This window comes from Periplaneta americana, chromosome 7, assembly GCF_040183065.1.
Source record: "Periplaneta americana isolate PAMFEO1 chromosome 7, P.americana_PAMFEO1_priV1, whole genome shotgun sequence".
NCBI classification, from domain to species: domain Eukaryota; kingdom Metazoa; phylum Arthropoda; class Insecta; order Blattodea; family Blattidae; genus Periplaneta; species Periplaneta americana.
Window position 1 is genome coordinate 121561930 of NC_091123.1, and position 18399 is coordinate 121580328.

The 18399-nt window shown below is 36.8% G+C and overlaps 1 protein-coding gene across 9 annotated transcripts in view; it reads left to right on the forward strand.

The window, feature by feature from the left end:
- Positions 1-18399, forward strand: part of LOC138703412 (uncharacterized) — a 250547-nt gene that overhangs the window by 132400 nt on the left and 99748 nt on the right. For 6 of the 9 annotated variants that reach the window (XM_069831241.1, XM_069831245.1, XM_069831242.1 and 3 more), the window contains one exon: positions 5778-5810. The exons of the other annotated variants lie outside the window; for them this stretch is intronic. In XM_069831241.1, the coding sequence (XP_069687342.1) occupies positions 5778-5810 (33 nt within the window). The remainder of the gene's footprint in view (positions 1-5777; positions 5811-18399) is intronic. 9 annotated transcript variants of the gene reach the window in all.

Below are 18399 nucleotides of genomic sequence, written 5' to 3' on the forward strand. Positions count from 1 at the left end.
AAATGGAAATGTCAGTATTTCAGTTTTCTGACAACGTCGTTTTCGGTTTTTTTCACCAGTCTGAAGCAGTACGGCTAGGCTTACTTTGGGGAGTGGAGCAATATCTTCTGGTGTCACATGAGGCTGCACATTCGATGTTCCACACTTTACTGGGTTGAAAAGCATCTATCTGTGTATTCTCCTGCTTCATTGGGAGACCTATCTTCGCAAAGAATAGCTTATCAATGGAACTACTAAGCTGTAATAGTTCTTCTGGAATTTGTCTACTGCAACTTCAAAATTCGTCTTGAATGGCTTGTGAACTGCAACATCGACAGACTGCAGCTTGTGTGTTGTGTGTGAAGGAACCGACAAGATTATGATACCAATTTCTGAAGAGAATTCAAGAGCTTGCAATGACTGGTGAGAAGTATGATCGTCAAGAACCAACAACACGGCTTTTCTTTGTTAGGTCTGACAATTTCTGCAAAAGTTTCAACCAGTGCAAAAAAATTATCTGCATTGATCCAGCCAGACTCGGAGCACCAATTGAAGCAGGATTGCTGGGTAACTTTCGCCATCATTAATTCATATATCAATGATATCATCATTATTGATACCATATCCCGGGTTCAGTTCATGGTGCAGTGTGCTGTACTTGTACAATACGGCCGTTCGGCTACCCAATCATTCACAGAATAAGAGTGGTAAGTACAATAAGCCTCAGGTAGCAGTGTAAGCCTTCGGGTTCCTCCTCCGTAGAACAGGAAAAAAACGTAAACTATAAGCCAAATGCATTAACTATCTTGCAATTGCATATTAGGAGGAAATCCAGACTCTATGAGTGAATTCCAAACTACATGGGCAAAGTGAAAAGTTCACTCTTTCAGTTTCCAGGTTGCCCTCCACGTGGGTTGCAGGTTAGATGCGGTTGTATCTCGCCAAATGAATTTTTAGAAAAAAAAAATTAGCCATCACAACTTCTTCCCAACACTTGTAACTGTGCTTTAAACATTAATAATAAAATCAGATGTTATATATATGGCTGATGCCTACAGATTACTTATCATAAACAAATAATTTCTTGCAGCTCGTTTCATTCTAATCACAATTCCACCATGTACAGCGATAGATACTAGCGCTGTGCGGCTAAATAGAAACATACATACCACTATACGCTTTGACTATTATACTGAATAGTGCTGCTTTCTGTTGTTGTAAGAGCATAACAACGATTTTCCACTTTGCCCTCCCCTTCCACTTTGCCCTCGGCTCCCCTAACTAGTCTTTACAGAACAGGAGGGTTAACATTAGTAGCAAAAAAACTAGCTAGATATAGAATAGACTTCGTGGTAGTACAAGAGGATAGGTTAGATGGGAACGGCATATCACAAATAGGAGATTACTAGTTGTATTATGGGGAAGGAAACAATAATCACCAATTAGGACAGGATTCTTTGTTCATAAAAGAATAAAATCAGCAGTAAAAAGGTCTAATTTATCAGTGACAGGTTATCATATTTAGTACTTATGGGTAAATGGTGCGACATCATAGTTATAAATGCTCACGCCCCTACAGAAGGGAAACACGACCATATATCTACTATACTAGTATTTCTCCGTTTATCTATCAAGATTTGATCTATTTGGTGTTGTGCTTCTATGAGGAATTGGAACATACTTTTGATCAGTTACCTAGATATCACATGGAAATTTTATTGGGGGATTTCAATGCTAAAGTAGGACGGGAGGATATTTTTAGACCAACTATTGGAAAACAGAGCCTACACGCAACTAGTAGTGACAATGAAGTTAGATTAGTCAACTTTGCCACGTCGAAAAATTTAATTGTCAAAAGTACAACATTCCCCCATAGACACACAACCAAATAGATCACATCTTGATAGATAAACGGAGACGTACTAGTATAATAGATATTCGAACTTTCAGGGGTGCAGACTGTAATTCTGACCATTATTTGGTGATTGGAGAATTAAGAGAAAGATTATCAGTAGCCAAGCGAGTAGATCAACAAGTTAATATTACTAAATTCAATATTTTGAAATTAAAGGACGAGGAAGCTAAGCAAAATTATGAGGTAGAAATTTCGAATAGGTTTGCCACTTTAGAAAGTTCCGACGAAGTTGAGAAAGAATTAGATGTTAATAGCGTGTGGGAAAATATCAGAGATAGTATCAAAATTGTAGCTGAGCAGAGCATAGGATATTATGAAACTAAGAAAAAGAAACCGTAGTTTGATGAAGATTGTTGCATGGTAGTAGAAAAAAAGGAAACAGGGAAAATTGAAATTCTTACAGGATCCAGTTGAGGAGAAGAGAGATAATTATTTCAATGAAAGACGGGAAGCAAGTCGTACACTTAGGAATAAAAAGAGAGATTACTTGGAGGAAAAACTGAATGAGGAAGAAACAAATAGCAAGATTAAAATCATTAGAGATTTACATAGGGGTATAAAGGAATTTAAGAACGGATATTAGCCAAGGGTAAACGTGATCAAGGATGAGAATGGTGACTTGCTTGCAGATTCTCCATCAATCCTAAACAGATGGAAAAATTATTTTGCGCATCTACTAAATGTACATAGGCCAAATAGAAATGATCGGGACGAAATTCAAATACAAACTGCTGGGCCATTTATACCCGAACTCACGCTTTCAGAAGTCGAAATTGCAATAGAAAATCTGAAAAAGTACAAGTCTCCAGGTATCGATCAAATTCCAGCAGAATTAATACAAGAGGGTGGAAGTGCATTATATAGCGAACTTTATAAACTTGTACTTGCTATTTCGGAAAAGGAAATTGTACCAGAACAATGGAAGGAGTCCATAATTGTACCTATTTTTAAAAATGGGGACAAAACTAACTGTGGTAACTTTCGAGGAATATCAGTTTTGTCGACGTCGTACAAAATTTTGTCCAATATTCTATAGAGAAGATTAACTCCGTACGTAGATGAAATTATTGGGGATCATCAGTGCGGTTTTAGGCGTAATAGATCGACTATTGATCAGATTTTTTGTATTCGACAGATAATGGAGAAAAAATAGGAGTATAAGGGTACAGTATATCAGTTATTCATAGATTTCAAAAAGGCATATGACTCGGTTAAGAGGGAACTATTATATGATATTCTTATTGAATTTGGTATTCCCAAGAAACTAGTTCGATTAATTAAAATGTGTCTCAATGAAACATACAGCAGAGTCCGTATAGGTTAGTTTCTATCTGATGCTTTTCCAATTCACTGTGGGCTAAAGCAGGGAGATGTACTATCACCTTTGCTTTTTAACTTTGCTTTAGAATATGCCATTAGGAAAGTTCAGGATAACAGACAGGGTTTGGAATTGAACGGGTTACATCAGCTTCTTGTCTATGCGGATGACGTGAATAAGTTAGGAGAAAATACACAAACGATTAGGGAAAACACGGAAATTTTACTTGAAGCAAGTAAAGCGATCGGTTTGGAAGTAAATCCCGAAAAACAGAGTATATGACTATGTCTCGTGACCAGAATATTGTACGAAATGGAAATATAAAAAATGAAGATTTATCCTTCGAATGGGTGGAAGAATTCAAATATCTTGGAGCAACAGTAACAAATATAAATTACACTCGGGAGGAAATTAAACGCAGAATAATTATGGGAAATGAGTGTTATTATTTGGTTGAGAAGTTGTTATCATCCAGTCTGCTGTCCAAAAATCTCAAAATTAGAATTTATAAAACAGTTATATTACCGGTTCTTCTGTATGGTTGTGAAACTTGGACTGTCTCTCTGAGAGAGGAACATAGGTTAAGGGTGTTTGAGAATAAGGTGCTTAGGAAAATATTTGGGGCTAAGCGGAATGAAGTTACAGGAGAATGGAGAAAGTTACACAACGCAGAACTGCACGCATTGTATTCTTCACCTGACATAATTAGGAACATTAAATCCAGACGTTTGAGATGGGCAGAGCATGTAGCACGTATGGGCGAATCCAGAAATGCATATAGAGTATTAGTTGGGAGACCGGAGGGAAAAAGACCTTTAGGGAGGCCGAGACGTAGATGGGAGGATAATATTAAAATGGATTTGAGGGAGGTTGGATATGATGATAGAGATTGGATTAATCTTGCACAGGATAGGGACCGATGGCGGGCTTATGTGTGGGCGGCAATGAACCTTCGGGTTCCTTAAAAGCTATTTGTAAGTAAGTAAGTATTACTATTACCACTATCATTATATGTGATGAGAACCGGAAGGCTTGCACCGCAGCCCGAGGATCATTCAGTTTCACCTTGTCATTTGTGATATGATTGTTGAGTCCTTAGGACATGAACCACTGTTTGGTGACATTTTATAGTTACATCCACGACATTCACGTCTATTGGTGTCTCCCTGTTGTCCGCAGCCTCCTTAAATCGAAGCCATCTGTTCGTAAATCACTTAATCCCATATAGACTTCAGGATGAAAGCACCGTGGATTCCATGATACAATATGGTGCCACAACGGAGAATTACCTGTTATTTATTTTCAATTATTTTATTTTTATGAGGACGATACAGGTGAAAACTTAAATTTTTTGGCTCCCAGCAATTTTATTCAGTCCAAGATACTCTCACAAAATATTTCAAAGCTGTAGCTTGAATAATCTCTGAGACAATGGGGAATTTTGTTTAAAAATTTTCCGTAATTCGCTACAAAAAAAAATTAGATTCCGTAAACCATAACAACAACATGGATACTTTAGAAATACTGTAAAATTAAATAGTACGAGTAAATGTTTCCTTTGGATATTTTCGCCGGTCTATGAAGTAAAGCATGAAGACTTTTTTAAACACATAAAAAGATATACTTTTTACATATCTGGATGGGAGAGGTTCTTTTCTAAGTTATTATGTTTGAAGTTATTTTGTGTTCAGTTTTTTAACATTTATGATTTACTCCATACTCTGATTTTAGGCCTAACATAAAACATATTAATTTAAGTACCTACACCCATACTACATCATTTTCAATCAGCTGAATGTCCGCTGAGTGTTTAAACTACTGGCGACAGCTACAAATTTGTCCGTCCCTAAGGGTGACATGTGAAAAATGCTATATAGTCGTTAAACAATATCCCAAACTTCTCTATTGTCAAGAACGAGAGAGTGAGTGAGTGAGTGAGTGAGTGAGTGAGTGAGTGAGTGAGTGAGTGAGTGAGTGAGTGAGTGAGTGAGTGAGTGAGTGAGTGAGTGAATATTTAGCTCAGTAAGTCATTGGGTCGCAGGAATGTGGTGGTACACCATAACTGGTATAAATGTTGATGACAATACAAATAAATACATAAAAAAGTCATTGGGTGGGCAAGAAGAGAATTAATAAGAAAGTAAGTGTGAGATTACTTAGTCGAGTAAGATTTTTTTAGATGTGTAAGAGGATGAATGAGTAGCCGAATATGAGATAACTTAGCCGAGGAAGATAGTTGTTTAGGAAAATAATGAATGAGGAAGCGGCTAAGAGAATATTAGCGGAATAACATATTTGGTGAGAAAGACTATGAATGAGGAAGCGGCTGTGGACGTATATAAACAAGTAATTTTATTGATGAGTAATTGAAGAATTGAGGAAATGACTGAGAAAGTATTTGGATTAGCGACCCTGCAGTGTTCCTTTTACTCAGGACCTAGCAAGTTATTCTCCATGTACCATTGATTTCTACACTATGTATGATGCAGTCACTAGCACTCTTCCATCGTCTTTTCCTCTCTACATAAATGTAACTTAATGGTAAAATTGGTCTTTATATTGCAGATGCAGTAAAGGCATTTGAATTACATCTACAAGGTAAAGAAATAACCTCAATATTTTTCTCTAAATGTAACAATGCTTTTATTTTTGTGCATAACCGAAATCTAATAACTTTTAAGTTATTTTGAATCTATTCTGATAATTTAGTATTCCTGTATAATAAAATTATGCAACATTATGCATTAACATAACAGCCCATTCTGTGTTGAAGGAGGATAAATTCTCTGATGTCTATATACTTTCATTATCGAGTTTTTGCCTCAAATATATTTTATAATATTGCAATTCTCTTTGACTTAATCACGTGGAATATTTTGAGTGACAAGTAGTTTTTTCAGAATTTAGAAGTACGTTAAAGAAAAATTATATCCTAATGGTGTTTTTCTATATAAGTTTTGTGGTTCCAGTATAGGAATGTATATTTTAACGATATCCTACCAAATGGTGTACAAGTCGAAGCGATTTCTGCGTATACTAGACCTTCTGCCTGTCACTCATACGTTTGAAGTTCGACTACCGATCAATTTAGGAAGTTTAATTGATAAATCGATAGTGATACTCGTGGTGCCAATTGTTTCAGGTTTGATTTTTCTCAGTAATATCCGTTACTACACGCCATATCTCAAATCTATCATAATATCATAGCAATTCCAGATCTCCTGATGGCAATGCACGCAGTGGATTAGTGTAGAGAGGAATGGGTATTCCAATTTCAACATTCGGATAGTTAGTGAGATAACTTTAGTGTTATCAGCTAGTATGATTTTGGAATTTGTTAGTTGGATATCTGAAGAAAAATCTTCTTAGTCCTGGTGTTCAGTTTCACTAAAGTGATGATGATGATGATGATAATGATGATGATAATAATAATAATAATAATAATAATAATAATAATAATAATAACAATAATAATAATAATAACTATACAGAAAAATGTAAGTAGGTCTATAGTATGATACCGACAAACTTCCACTGCATTTCGATGCGGGTAAGGACCTACTTACTTGATGGGGAGATTATAGTAGAGGCGTCCAAATTATATGTAGTTGCGGCAACGTTCTGATGAGTAGTATGTAGCAGCGAGATTAATTGGTGAAGAAAAAGAGGAAATATCCATATAGAAAATTTGTTGATATGGCGAGAAATTTGGTGAAAAATAAGAAGAGCTTGGTTAAAATTGCGTTTCCTTTCCCAATAGCTGAACCTCTAGAGTGCTATTCATAGACATTTCGCTAGCCACCGCTACGAATGTGCGAAACTAGCCCCAGCTATCGACTGATTACTTGTACAGGATTCATATCATATCATATCATATCGGTAACAATGGTTTTTGAATACGAAAGACGTTAGTTCGCTGACCATCCATAGATCCCGCTCTAAGAATGTCTATGGATACGGCCCTAAGAAATCAATTAATTCGATATTAGGCACTCGCAGTTGTAGGCTTATTATCAACAAACTCAAATCTACTTGTTGTATTAGAAATATTGAAGAGAAAAACATGCAACTGAAATACTTATTTTTATAATACAAATCTGAAAACTGTTGAGCAAGTTAATGATTAAAATTTTGTAAATAAAATGGTCAGAAACGGAGTATCGCCGATTGAGGTATTCTTAGATTTATGGAAAGAGTACCTATTGTTAAAAAATGATTTAAATGCAAATTTAGGCTTTTCGCTGACACAATAATTGAACTAGAGTAATTCACAAAGCTTCGCGAAACGGCCAGGAGGACACAGTTTATACAAATTAAAAACAAAAATTACTCAGTGGAACTAAGTGAAAACGATGACCGTGTGAGAGATGGTGACCTTCACTTTCCGCTCTTCAAATATGCATGACGGCGTCCTGTGATTTTGAGCGAATATGTTCACAGTATGGGGCACTGTGGTAGCTCGATGATCCCCTCAGTCGTTGTAGCTGGCGCGCGGAATCTAATTTAGCTATGTATCATAGCTCCCAAATTCATCACAATCCAGGGTGGACACTGGTCCCATAGACAAGTCGAAATTTTGATACGGCTCGAACCAGCGCTCATTCCGTTCAGGCTTGGATCTACATGCAATAGTTTAACAATATTCTTATATATCCAAACATATCACGTTTGTGTCGAAATTTTTAGAAGTGATTTTTTCACTACATACAATTCAATACTTCACACAGAAAAAAGGAGAAGGTAATGTAAATGGACTCGTGTAGTGTGCGCCGCGTTTATATATATGTGCGCTAGCTCAATGGGCTTACATCCAGGCGAACCCTGTGCGATTCTCTGCCTGATCTCGATGAAATCTGTGCTGGACACAGCAGATGATGAAGAGGATTTTTCTCGTGTTAGCCCACAAGCTTTTTCTTTTTATTTCCAGAACCACTATTTCTACCTTCTTCTCTTCAATATATCTGAATCTGTTTCTCATTTGCTTATTTATTTAAGTAGGACTTCATGCTAATTTTGTTTTCTTAAATATTTCCTTTTAAGTTATCTACTGTTTGATTTTCCTCTTGCAACGTGTGCAGCTTATTCAAAACGTGTCTTGTGTCTCATGGAATTTACTTTAGCTCATATGTTACATCCTTCTCTAATTAACTCAGCGATACATTTAATTTTTTATGTTCAACGTGTACTGTTTTACTTATGTCACAATGGCCTGCTGTGCGCCCTATAAATGTGGCCATAAGTGGAGAGTGACTTGTATGGTTTTGAGAATCCGACGATTAGAGAAGAGTCATTCTGTATTAGCCATAATATGTGCAGCAGGTCCCATACCCATACGAGACCGGTTTCGGTCAGTTTAGTCGCTTCTGCTTTAATTAGTGTGAGTTTAGTCCCACCCGGTTCCCACCATGTGCGTCAGTTTAGTCTCATATTGTGCGTCGATTTAATCCAATACATTTTAATCCTACCGACTGTCTGAGTTTTGTACCATTCAGCCTAATTACTGCAGCTCCTTAGAGTTATTAAGAGTACACTACGTGAAGTTTTGTTGTGTCATCTCTAAAAAACATTGTTTCTTCTAAAAGTTTTCTTTAGTCAACTCTGTTATTATTGCATTCATATTTAAGTGAGCCAAAATGTATATGACACAGTTTTTATGAACTGCATGCGCGATGTTTTCTGTGTATTGTTTGCAACATTTTACTTTCAAATTTTGTATTTTCCTAAGGCTTTCTTTCTACGGGTTCCAGGGCCCCTTCTCAGCTGTAGGGCATATATATTTCACTCGGCATGTCTTTCAAAAAGTCGACGAAACATATAATTATTTTAAGCGAACGATTGTTGCTAATCTATTTTATTTAGAGGAAAAGGATTCACAGTTCTTTGCTGTGCGATATACACTACATGTATATTGTGACCATATGGGCAGAAAAATTTGCTGTGGGATTTAGGTAAGTTTCCAATGTTTAATCGGAAAGAGCTGTGAGCTTTGTGCCCACTTCCTCAGTCTGCATGAGTGGAAGTTCGTAAAATAGTTTTAAGAACTTACTTTCTACTGAACTTTATTGATATATCTGATCAAATCCCAGGTTAGACAACTTACGGTACCGTACTGACTTTGTCCATTATGGAAATCGCACCCCAAGAATTTTTGCTTCACTCCATACTGAGAGCACAACAGTTGTGTATTGATACCTGGAAATGTACAAATATCTCTGTGGATGAAAACGGAAATCCATTCAATGATTGTTGAGATGCACGAATACTAATGTATAGCATTCGATAGATTTATGTGGTAGACTTTATGTTTTTTACTTAGTTATTTAACGACGCTGTATCAACTACGAGATTATTTAGCGTCGATGGAATTGGTGATAGCGAGATGATATTTGCGAGATGAGGCCGAGGATTCGCCATAGGTTACCTGGCATTTGCCTTACGGTTGGGGAAAACCTCGGAAAAACCCAACCAGGTAAGCAGCCCAAGCGGAAATCGAACCCGCGCCCGAGCGCAACTCTGGATCGGAAGGCAAGCGCTTTAACCGATCGAGCTACGCCGGTGGCTTTTATGTGGTAGAATAAAAGTACTGCAGTAAGTATGTGAAATGAGACTAAACTGACCCACATTGTGGGACTAAACTATCGCACATGATGGAACTAAACTGACTCGCTTGATTTAAGAATTACACGAATTACGGACCGCCGAAACCTCATTAACTACTGGGATACTAAATAATCAGAAACCGTAATGCTCCCGGAAGACATCCCCAGACTATTTAGAATTGAAAATTATGTACGAGTATTAAATGAGGACATTCAGAAATATTAAGTGAAAGAGGACTGAAGAATGTAGGAGAGCTCCTGCAGAGAGAAAGAAGTTTAGAAAGAGCTTTACCCTAGCGTTTAAGATACAAGTAGAACATTGCAGTGTTGAACATTAAAAGCGACAAGTATCGCTGAGTTAATTAGAGAAGGATATAGCATATAACTGATCTGGTCAAAAACCCTGATAGAACTGATATATAACCCTTACGGTGAATTCGGTGAAGTCCGAAGGGCCTGATTAGTCAGATCGATACTCCTCACCTCCACCCTGGCCCCCTTGTGATCTATTAAGATACGAAAGAGGGCGTGGTGTGCGGAAAGCAACGGAAACTACCTCATTAATCTTTGCCAATGAAACTGCAAACATGGCATGGTGTTTCCATGGTAAAGATTCCGAAAACAAACTATCCCCCATTCGGATGTCCGGGAGAGTGATGCTGAGGAGGGACACATTATGAACCAACCCCAACTTACAGAAGAAAAGAAGATTGAGGATTGGAACGTGGAATGTAAGGACTCTTCTGCAAGCAGGAATGTTGGAAACTTGAAGGAATAAGTGGGAAAACACAGAGTGGATGTGATGGGATTATCTGAAGTGGGTTGGGAAAATAGTGGTTAGTGATGAATTTAGGTTGTTTTATTCAAATGGTGAGAACAAAAGATGTCATGGTGTTCTACGTGTGAAAGATAAAGTCATATCAATGCCTTATGTAGATGACCGGATGATAATAGTAAGGCTACAAAGCAAGAAAATGGATTTAATGCTAGTTAACGTTTATTTGTCACATAATTAATTAGCAGATAAGGAAGCGGAACAAAGTTATCACAATGTAGAATATATGTTTGAGAAGGAAAAGGGAGCATACAAAAATGTAATCCTAGTGGGCGATTGTAACGCAGTTGTAGGAGGACAAGAACAAGAAGGAAGAGCAGTTGGAAACTGTGGTTGGAAAAAGAAAATGATAACGGAGAATCTTGGGAGAATTTCTGTAAAATAAATGAAATGATTGTTGGAAGTACATTATTCCAACAACATAAACGAAGAAGATACACATGATCATGCCAAGGGAAGGAAGCAGATATCAGAGAGGCTATATACTGGTACTGGATAGATTCCGAAATTACTTACAAATGCAAAGACTCAACCATGAGCAGATATTAACTCAGATCATACGCTGGAGATAGGCGAAGCTGATATTCGTCTGACGAAGATAAGAGGAAGACAGGTGCCTAGAAATGTAACATGCAAAAACGAAGAGAAAAAAAAGAACATTTGAACAACTTTTGAAGAGAAAATCGCTGCATTAAAATCCACACATGAGAACAAAAACAATAGCATACAGCGAAATTGTGAGAATTAATCGTGGGGTCACAGGGAAAATGTTGCAGAAGATGCAGCAAAGGAGAAAATAGAAAGATATCAACACAGAAGAAGGTAGAAAAACTACAGGCACTAAACAACGAATTGAGAAGAGAAACTGATAAAGCGAAAGAAGACTGGTTGAAAGAAAAATAAGAAGAAATAGAGGATCTAGGGAGAAAAGGAAGTTATGATTTAATGTATCGCGGAGTAAAATCTTTAGACTTCACAAATAAGAACAGAAAATACATGTGGTTGGTGGAGGACGAACTTGGAAATGAGATAATAGACAAACAAGGAATACTGAACGGATGAACAAAATATTTAGAAGAGTTAAGTCTAGCGACTACATGGCAATTTTAACCTGTCATCCTTTTGGGAGAACATATTTGTGGCTGTCGCCAGCAATGTAAACACTCAACGGACATTCAGCTTAGGGCCTATAGGAGATGGTGTAGCATGGTGCAAGTACTCAAATTGATATATTTTATGTGAGAACTAAAAGTAAATTATGTAGTAAATCATAGATATTAAAAAAACTCAACTCAAAATACTTCAAATATAAATAATTAGAAAGGGGCATCTCTCACCCTGATATGTAAAATATATACCATTTGCATGTGTTTAAAAAATCTTCAGCCTATGCTTCATAGACTGACGATGAAGTCACAAGGAAGCATTATTATTTAATTTTACAGAATTTCTAAAGTATCCATCTTGTTATGGTTTACGGAGTCTAAAAATTTTATAGCGAATTACGGAATATTTTTGTAAGAAAATTCCCAATTGTCTCAGAAGTTACTGAAGTACGGCTCTGAAATCTTTTATGAGAATATTTTGGACTGAATCAAATTGCTTGGAGCTAAAATATTATATTTTCCACCATTATCTTTCTCATAAAAATGTAATTATTGAAAATAATAGGTAGTTCACCGCTGTGGACAGATGGCACGGTGATGCCATTTTCAAGTCAATATCGGATGCAGCAGGACGCATTACATGATATGCGAAAGATGGCATCGATATAAGGATGCTGCAGACAACAGCGAGACTCCGGTCGACGTGGATGCCGTAGATGAATCGATGAAATGTCACCATGCAGTGAATCAAGTTTTTAAAAGAATGCGGTCGTAACGACTTCAACAATCACACCAGAAATGATGAGGTCATACTCAGTAAGGCTTATGCTGTGCTGCAAGCCTTCCGGTTGTGATTACTTTTTGAAAAATATATTAATCTCACTACATGGATCAGCACCCGTCTGTACCTAGAATGCTTGAGTGCTGATCTTCCGTCCAGGCTCGCGTTCGCTTCCCAGCCAAATCGTGATGGACATAGGAGTCATTCCAGGGAGTATCTCTCGGAGTACACTGGTTTCTTTTTATCAATCCACCAACACTCTCCACTTCCTCTCTCATTTCATTCATCATTCGCGATATTAAAAATAGGTTGGCGTGAATTCTGAGGGGTTGTACTGGCCTCCGGTGCTGATGTAGCAAGGACTTGAGGCTCCGGGCTACTGGGGCTCATCTTGTTACGCGCATGAGGACGAGACCTGGCTCTAACAGAGGAAAGGTAGATTGGCCCACATGTCAGCGTCAGATTCACGAAAGCAACCCAGGCTACCTGTCGCACTTGGACATTCATCGCGTATAAAAGCGCAAAATGGGAGAAACCGTGCCCACGTAAAAGCCAAGCCAAGACCTCACTACATTGTAAAATAATATGTAGCAAACATTTCAAGTCGTTAGCTGCATCTCTCTTCAGAATTAGTCACAAATATGTGTTTCTAGGTTGGGGAAGGTTGGCTTCACTTAGAAAGATCTGTGTATGCTTTAAATACTTGCCTCTCTACAAAAACCAGCCAGGTCAGAATCAACATCCTGACTGACTCACCCCAAAAATTGTTCAAATTCTTTCTTATGTTTCTGTTGAAACTTCTGTGAAAATTTCTTTCTCCCAAAATTTGTTACCGTTTTGTCATAATACATAATACTATTTTCCCATGTACGAAATTGATATTTTAAAGTGGTGTCGGCATTAAAATGTATAAGTTGTTTAGTTTCTAAAGTAGGCTATATTTCTTACTTCTCATCTAAGCAGTAGTTCCGTAAAATGAAAGCATTGCCCTAATATGAACACTCATTCCATCGTGTAAATCATCTTATAGGTTTAGAGCTAAATGATGGTGCCTTGTACAAGTTCTCTGACCTTTAATTTTTTTTTTTTTTTGTTTGTGACAGTAAACCATTTGTGATTATTCAGTCGCTTTTATACAGAAAAGTAAAATCTTTTGAGAGGGAAATTGTTCTTTTTTATCCTATTCCGGTAACACATGTGACTAGGTTAATTTCACAACTTAATTTCTATAGTGTCTTCTAAGCCTTCAAAGTTTGATAGTGTCGGTTTTCGATTGCAGTTATAAAAGACTATTGTAAGAAATATTATTCTTACAGGAGGATGAAGCCTTTTTTGGATATTAACTTCAAAAGATTAGTTTCTAGTACTAAAATCTAAACACTTTTCAGTCGGGCGTGCATTTAAATAATAATTTATAACACCGGTAATTATTTTCTCTGAAACCTCGTTGTTTAGGTAGATATTGTCTGCATCATTTGATTCATTTATTGAGTTTATGTAACAGTACAGAATAAAAAGATATACGTACATCCGCATTTTAAATTATCTGTTACTTAAAAAAAGTATACACGGTTTTGCACATCATTCTTAATTTAACTAGCCGATACTATGAACAACGAAGCCATGCAATTAAGCACAAAATGGACAGCTGCGCGATCTATAGGTGCGGTGATTAATGGAGTAATGACTTGGATTGTACTCGAGAATCCGACGGTGACAAACGTGTCATTCTGTCTCAAACAGTCCCATCCCAGACGACACCGGTATCGGTCAGTTAAGTCGCATCTGCGTTAATTAGTGTCAGTTTAGTGCCATCATATTAGTTAGATTAGTCCCATCATGCGTTTCAATTTAGGCCCATCATGTGCACCAGTTTAGTCCCATCATGTGCATCAGTTTTGTCCCAGAATGTGCGTCAGCTTGAACCCATGATGTGCGTCAGTTTAGTTCCTGCATCTGCATCAGTTTAATCCCATGATGTACGTCAATTTAGCCCCATCATCTGCGTCAGTTTAGTCCCATCAATTGCGCCAGTTTCGTCCAACCATATACGAGAGTTTATTCCCAACATGTGCGTGACATGATGGAACTAAACTGATGTACATGTTGATATGAACTGACACACTTATTGAGACTAAACTGACTCATATGTTGAGACTAAACTGATGCGCATGTTGGAGCTAAACTGTCGCTCATAATGGAACTAAACTGACGTACATGTTGACGCTTAACTGACGCACATATTGAGACTAAACTGACACACATGATGAAACTAAACTGACGTAGGCTACATGTTGACCTGAACTGACGCACATATTGAGACTAAACTGACGCACATGTTGACACTAAACTGATGCGCATGTTGCGGCTAAACTGACGCACATGATGGGGCTAAACCGACGCACATCTGAGACTAAACTGACGCACATGTTGACACTACACTGACGCACATGTTGACACTAAACTGATGCACATGTTGAGACTAAACTGACGCACATGATGGAACTAAACTGAAGTAAATGTTGACCTGAACTGACGCACATATTGAGAATAAACTGACGCATATGTTGAGACTTAAGTGACGTACGTGTTGAGAATAAACTGACACACACATAATGGGACTAAACTGACGTAGGCTACATGTTGATATGAACTGACGCACATATTGAGACTAAACTGATGCACATGTTGAGAGTAGGCCTAAACTGAGGCACATGTTGAGACTTAACTGACGCATATATTGGGAATAAAATGATTCACAATTTGAGACAAAACCGACGCACATGTTAAGACCAAATTGACGTTATTTTTAGACTAAACTGATGCACAAGAAGGGGCTAAACTGAAACACTTATTGAGACTAAACTGACGCACATTTTGAAAATAAACTGAAGCACATGTTGGATCTAAACTGACTCACATGATAAGACTAAACTGACGAACATGGTGTGTTACGAGTTGGACTAAACTGACGAAATTGGTCTAATCTGAGGATGGGACTGTCTGAGAGGGGAGTGAGAAGAATGACATGCCTGACATAGTCTGATTCTGCAATACCATCGAACACACCACTTGACTATTCACCGTATCTATAGAGCGCACAAAATTCTTTTGTGTGGAAGTGTATGGATCCGTTGTTCATAGTATCGGCAACTCAATTTAAGAATAATGTACAGGAGCATATTTTTTTCAATAATGGACATTTCAAATAAATAAATAGTAATATGTGGTAGAGATACACGCTTTTTTGTAAACTCTACTTTTACATAAACTCAACAGATTAATCAAATGATGAAGGCAGTATATATCTAAAAGCTAGGTTTGAGAGAAGTTAATTACCCGTATTATAAATTATTATTTAAGTGTAATTCTGACTGAAAAGTTATTTAGATTTTAGCACTGAAAACTAATTTTATGAAATTAATATCCAAAATGGTCTTCATCCTGCTGTGGGAATAATCTCCAGTTAAAGTAGCCTTTTACTTCTGCAATTGAAAACTGACATACAATTTTTAAAACTTAAAAGATACCTAAAAAAATTACATTCTTAAATTAACATGTCCCCGTGTGTTACCGGAGTAGGGAGAAAAAGGCAGTTTCCCTATCATACGTCTTTACTTCTCTGTATAAGTGACAAATGCATTATCACAATTCGTTTATCGTCACAAACGAACTTGGGAGCCATGGAACCTATACGGCCATTTAGCTGCAATGCTCTAAGTCTAAGATGCTTTACACGTCCGACTGAGTGTCCATATTACAGCATTGTTTTCCTTTTATGAACCTACCATTTATTTGACAAGTAAATAATTTAGCCTACTTAGAAACCAAACAATTTACACATTTTAATAACTTTCGAGGAATATAATTTTTGTTGACGTCGCACAAAATTTTGTCCAGTATTTTTTTTGAGATGATTAACTCCATATGTAGATGAAATTATTGGGGATTATCAGTGTGGTTTTAGGCGCAATAGATCAACTATTGATCACATGTTTTAAATTCGACAGATAATGGAGAAAAAATTGAAGTATAAGTGTACAGTGCATCAGTTATTCATAGATTTCAAAAAGGCATATGATTCAGTTAAGAGAGAAGTTTTATATCATATTCATATTGAATTTGGTATTCCCAAGAAACTAGTTCGATTAATTAAAATGTTTCTCAGTGAAACGTACAGCAGAGTTCGTTTAAGTCAGTATCTGTCAGATGCGTTTCCAATTCACTGTGGGCTAAAGCAAGGAGATGCACTAACACCTTTATTTTAACTTTGCTCTAGAATAAGCCATTAAGAAAGTCCAGAATAATAGAGAGGGTTTGGAATTGAACGGGTTACATCAGCTTCTTGTTTATGCGGATGACGTGAATATGTTAGGAGAAAATCCACAAACGATTAGAGAAAACACGGGAAGTTTACTTGAAGCAAGTAAAGCGATAGGTTTGCAAGTAAATCTCGAAAAGAAAAAGTATAAGATTATGTCTCGTGACCAGAATATTGTACGAAATGAAAATATGGATATTGGAAATTGAAACAGTGATTTCAAGAACATCCCAAGTCCAGAAACTAAAATTTTACAGGAGACACAAAAAACTATTTTTCATGAAAAGTATTTGTGCAAGTCGGAATTATTTATTCCCCTTACATTAATAATACATTTTGTTAATATTCCCAGATATTATGAATTTTATAGGTCTCGTCTGTGACAGTTGAGGGGTGTACAAAGTAGGTGGACTTGGGATGTTTTTGAAATCACAGGGTATTATTTTAAACAAACATGTATTATACTAGTTATTGAACTTTTATTTACAGAGTAGGCTATACTTTATTACAAATAATGAGGATGTAAACCAAAACACTGCTAATATTTTTGTGAATAAACATTGAAAATTATTTTAAATGTGCCCGCTGCATTCCATACAGCATTCTTTACTGATTTTCTATAACATAATCTCCGTCCTCATTACATGGCTCATCAGATCCAACAAGTGACTTTATAAACTGTACTGCATTTGGTTGTAAGTACTTCATTAGTGACTTAACATCATCAAGTTTCTTTTGCTGAATTGTGATTGGTTTGTTGTAAGCCTTACAACCAGGGATTATCGGCTTCATATTAGGCTTCAAGATACGGAAATACTGTGGTGTCATCCCACTCATTGTTTTGTCAACACTAACTTCATTTATAAGACGACTGTCAAACTTGAATACTTTATACTTTGTAACACCAAATCTCTCTTTGTCTTTTGTTATGCTAGATTTGAAATACTCCTTGAATCCTGTTTGGAAATCAATAACTTCCTCTGTTTGTAAGCAGTATACTGGAAACTTTTTCTTTATTAATTCTATCCATCCTTCATACATTTCCATTGTCTCCACTCGTCTCTTCATTTTTTCAATCACGGCGAAGTGCTGGTCGCACGGCAAAAAGGAATGTCCTCTGACTGGGAACATCTGAGTAACCTTCGAAAATCTGTGAACATAAACTTGAGTGAAAAAATACTGCATCATCGTCATATTGTGGTTTTGACCAATGCAGCCATCTGAAAACAAAAATAGCTCTTTGCAACTTTCAGGAAGAAAGTTATTAATGTAGATATTGAGACAAGAAAGAACTTCATTAACTCCTTTTTTTGCTTTCGTTTCTGGCCATGTAAACATTACACTTTTACCGCTTCTCAAATTTGTAACAGCAAAATTATGGAGCCATAGCTGTCTTTTGTAAAATACATCACAAACTGCAAGATGCGGGAAAGGAATATTCTGCTCAAAGTCAAAACAGATTGCTTCTGCATTTTCATTATTCTGTAGATACTGAGTTGCCTCTTTCATTGACGTTTGAAACTTCTTGGCTTTTGATTTGTGAAG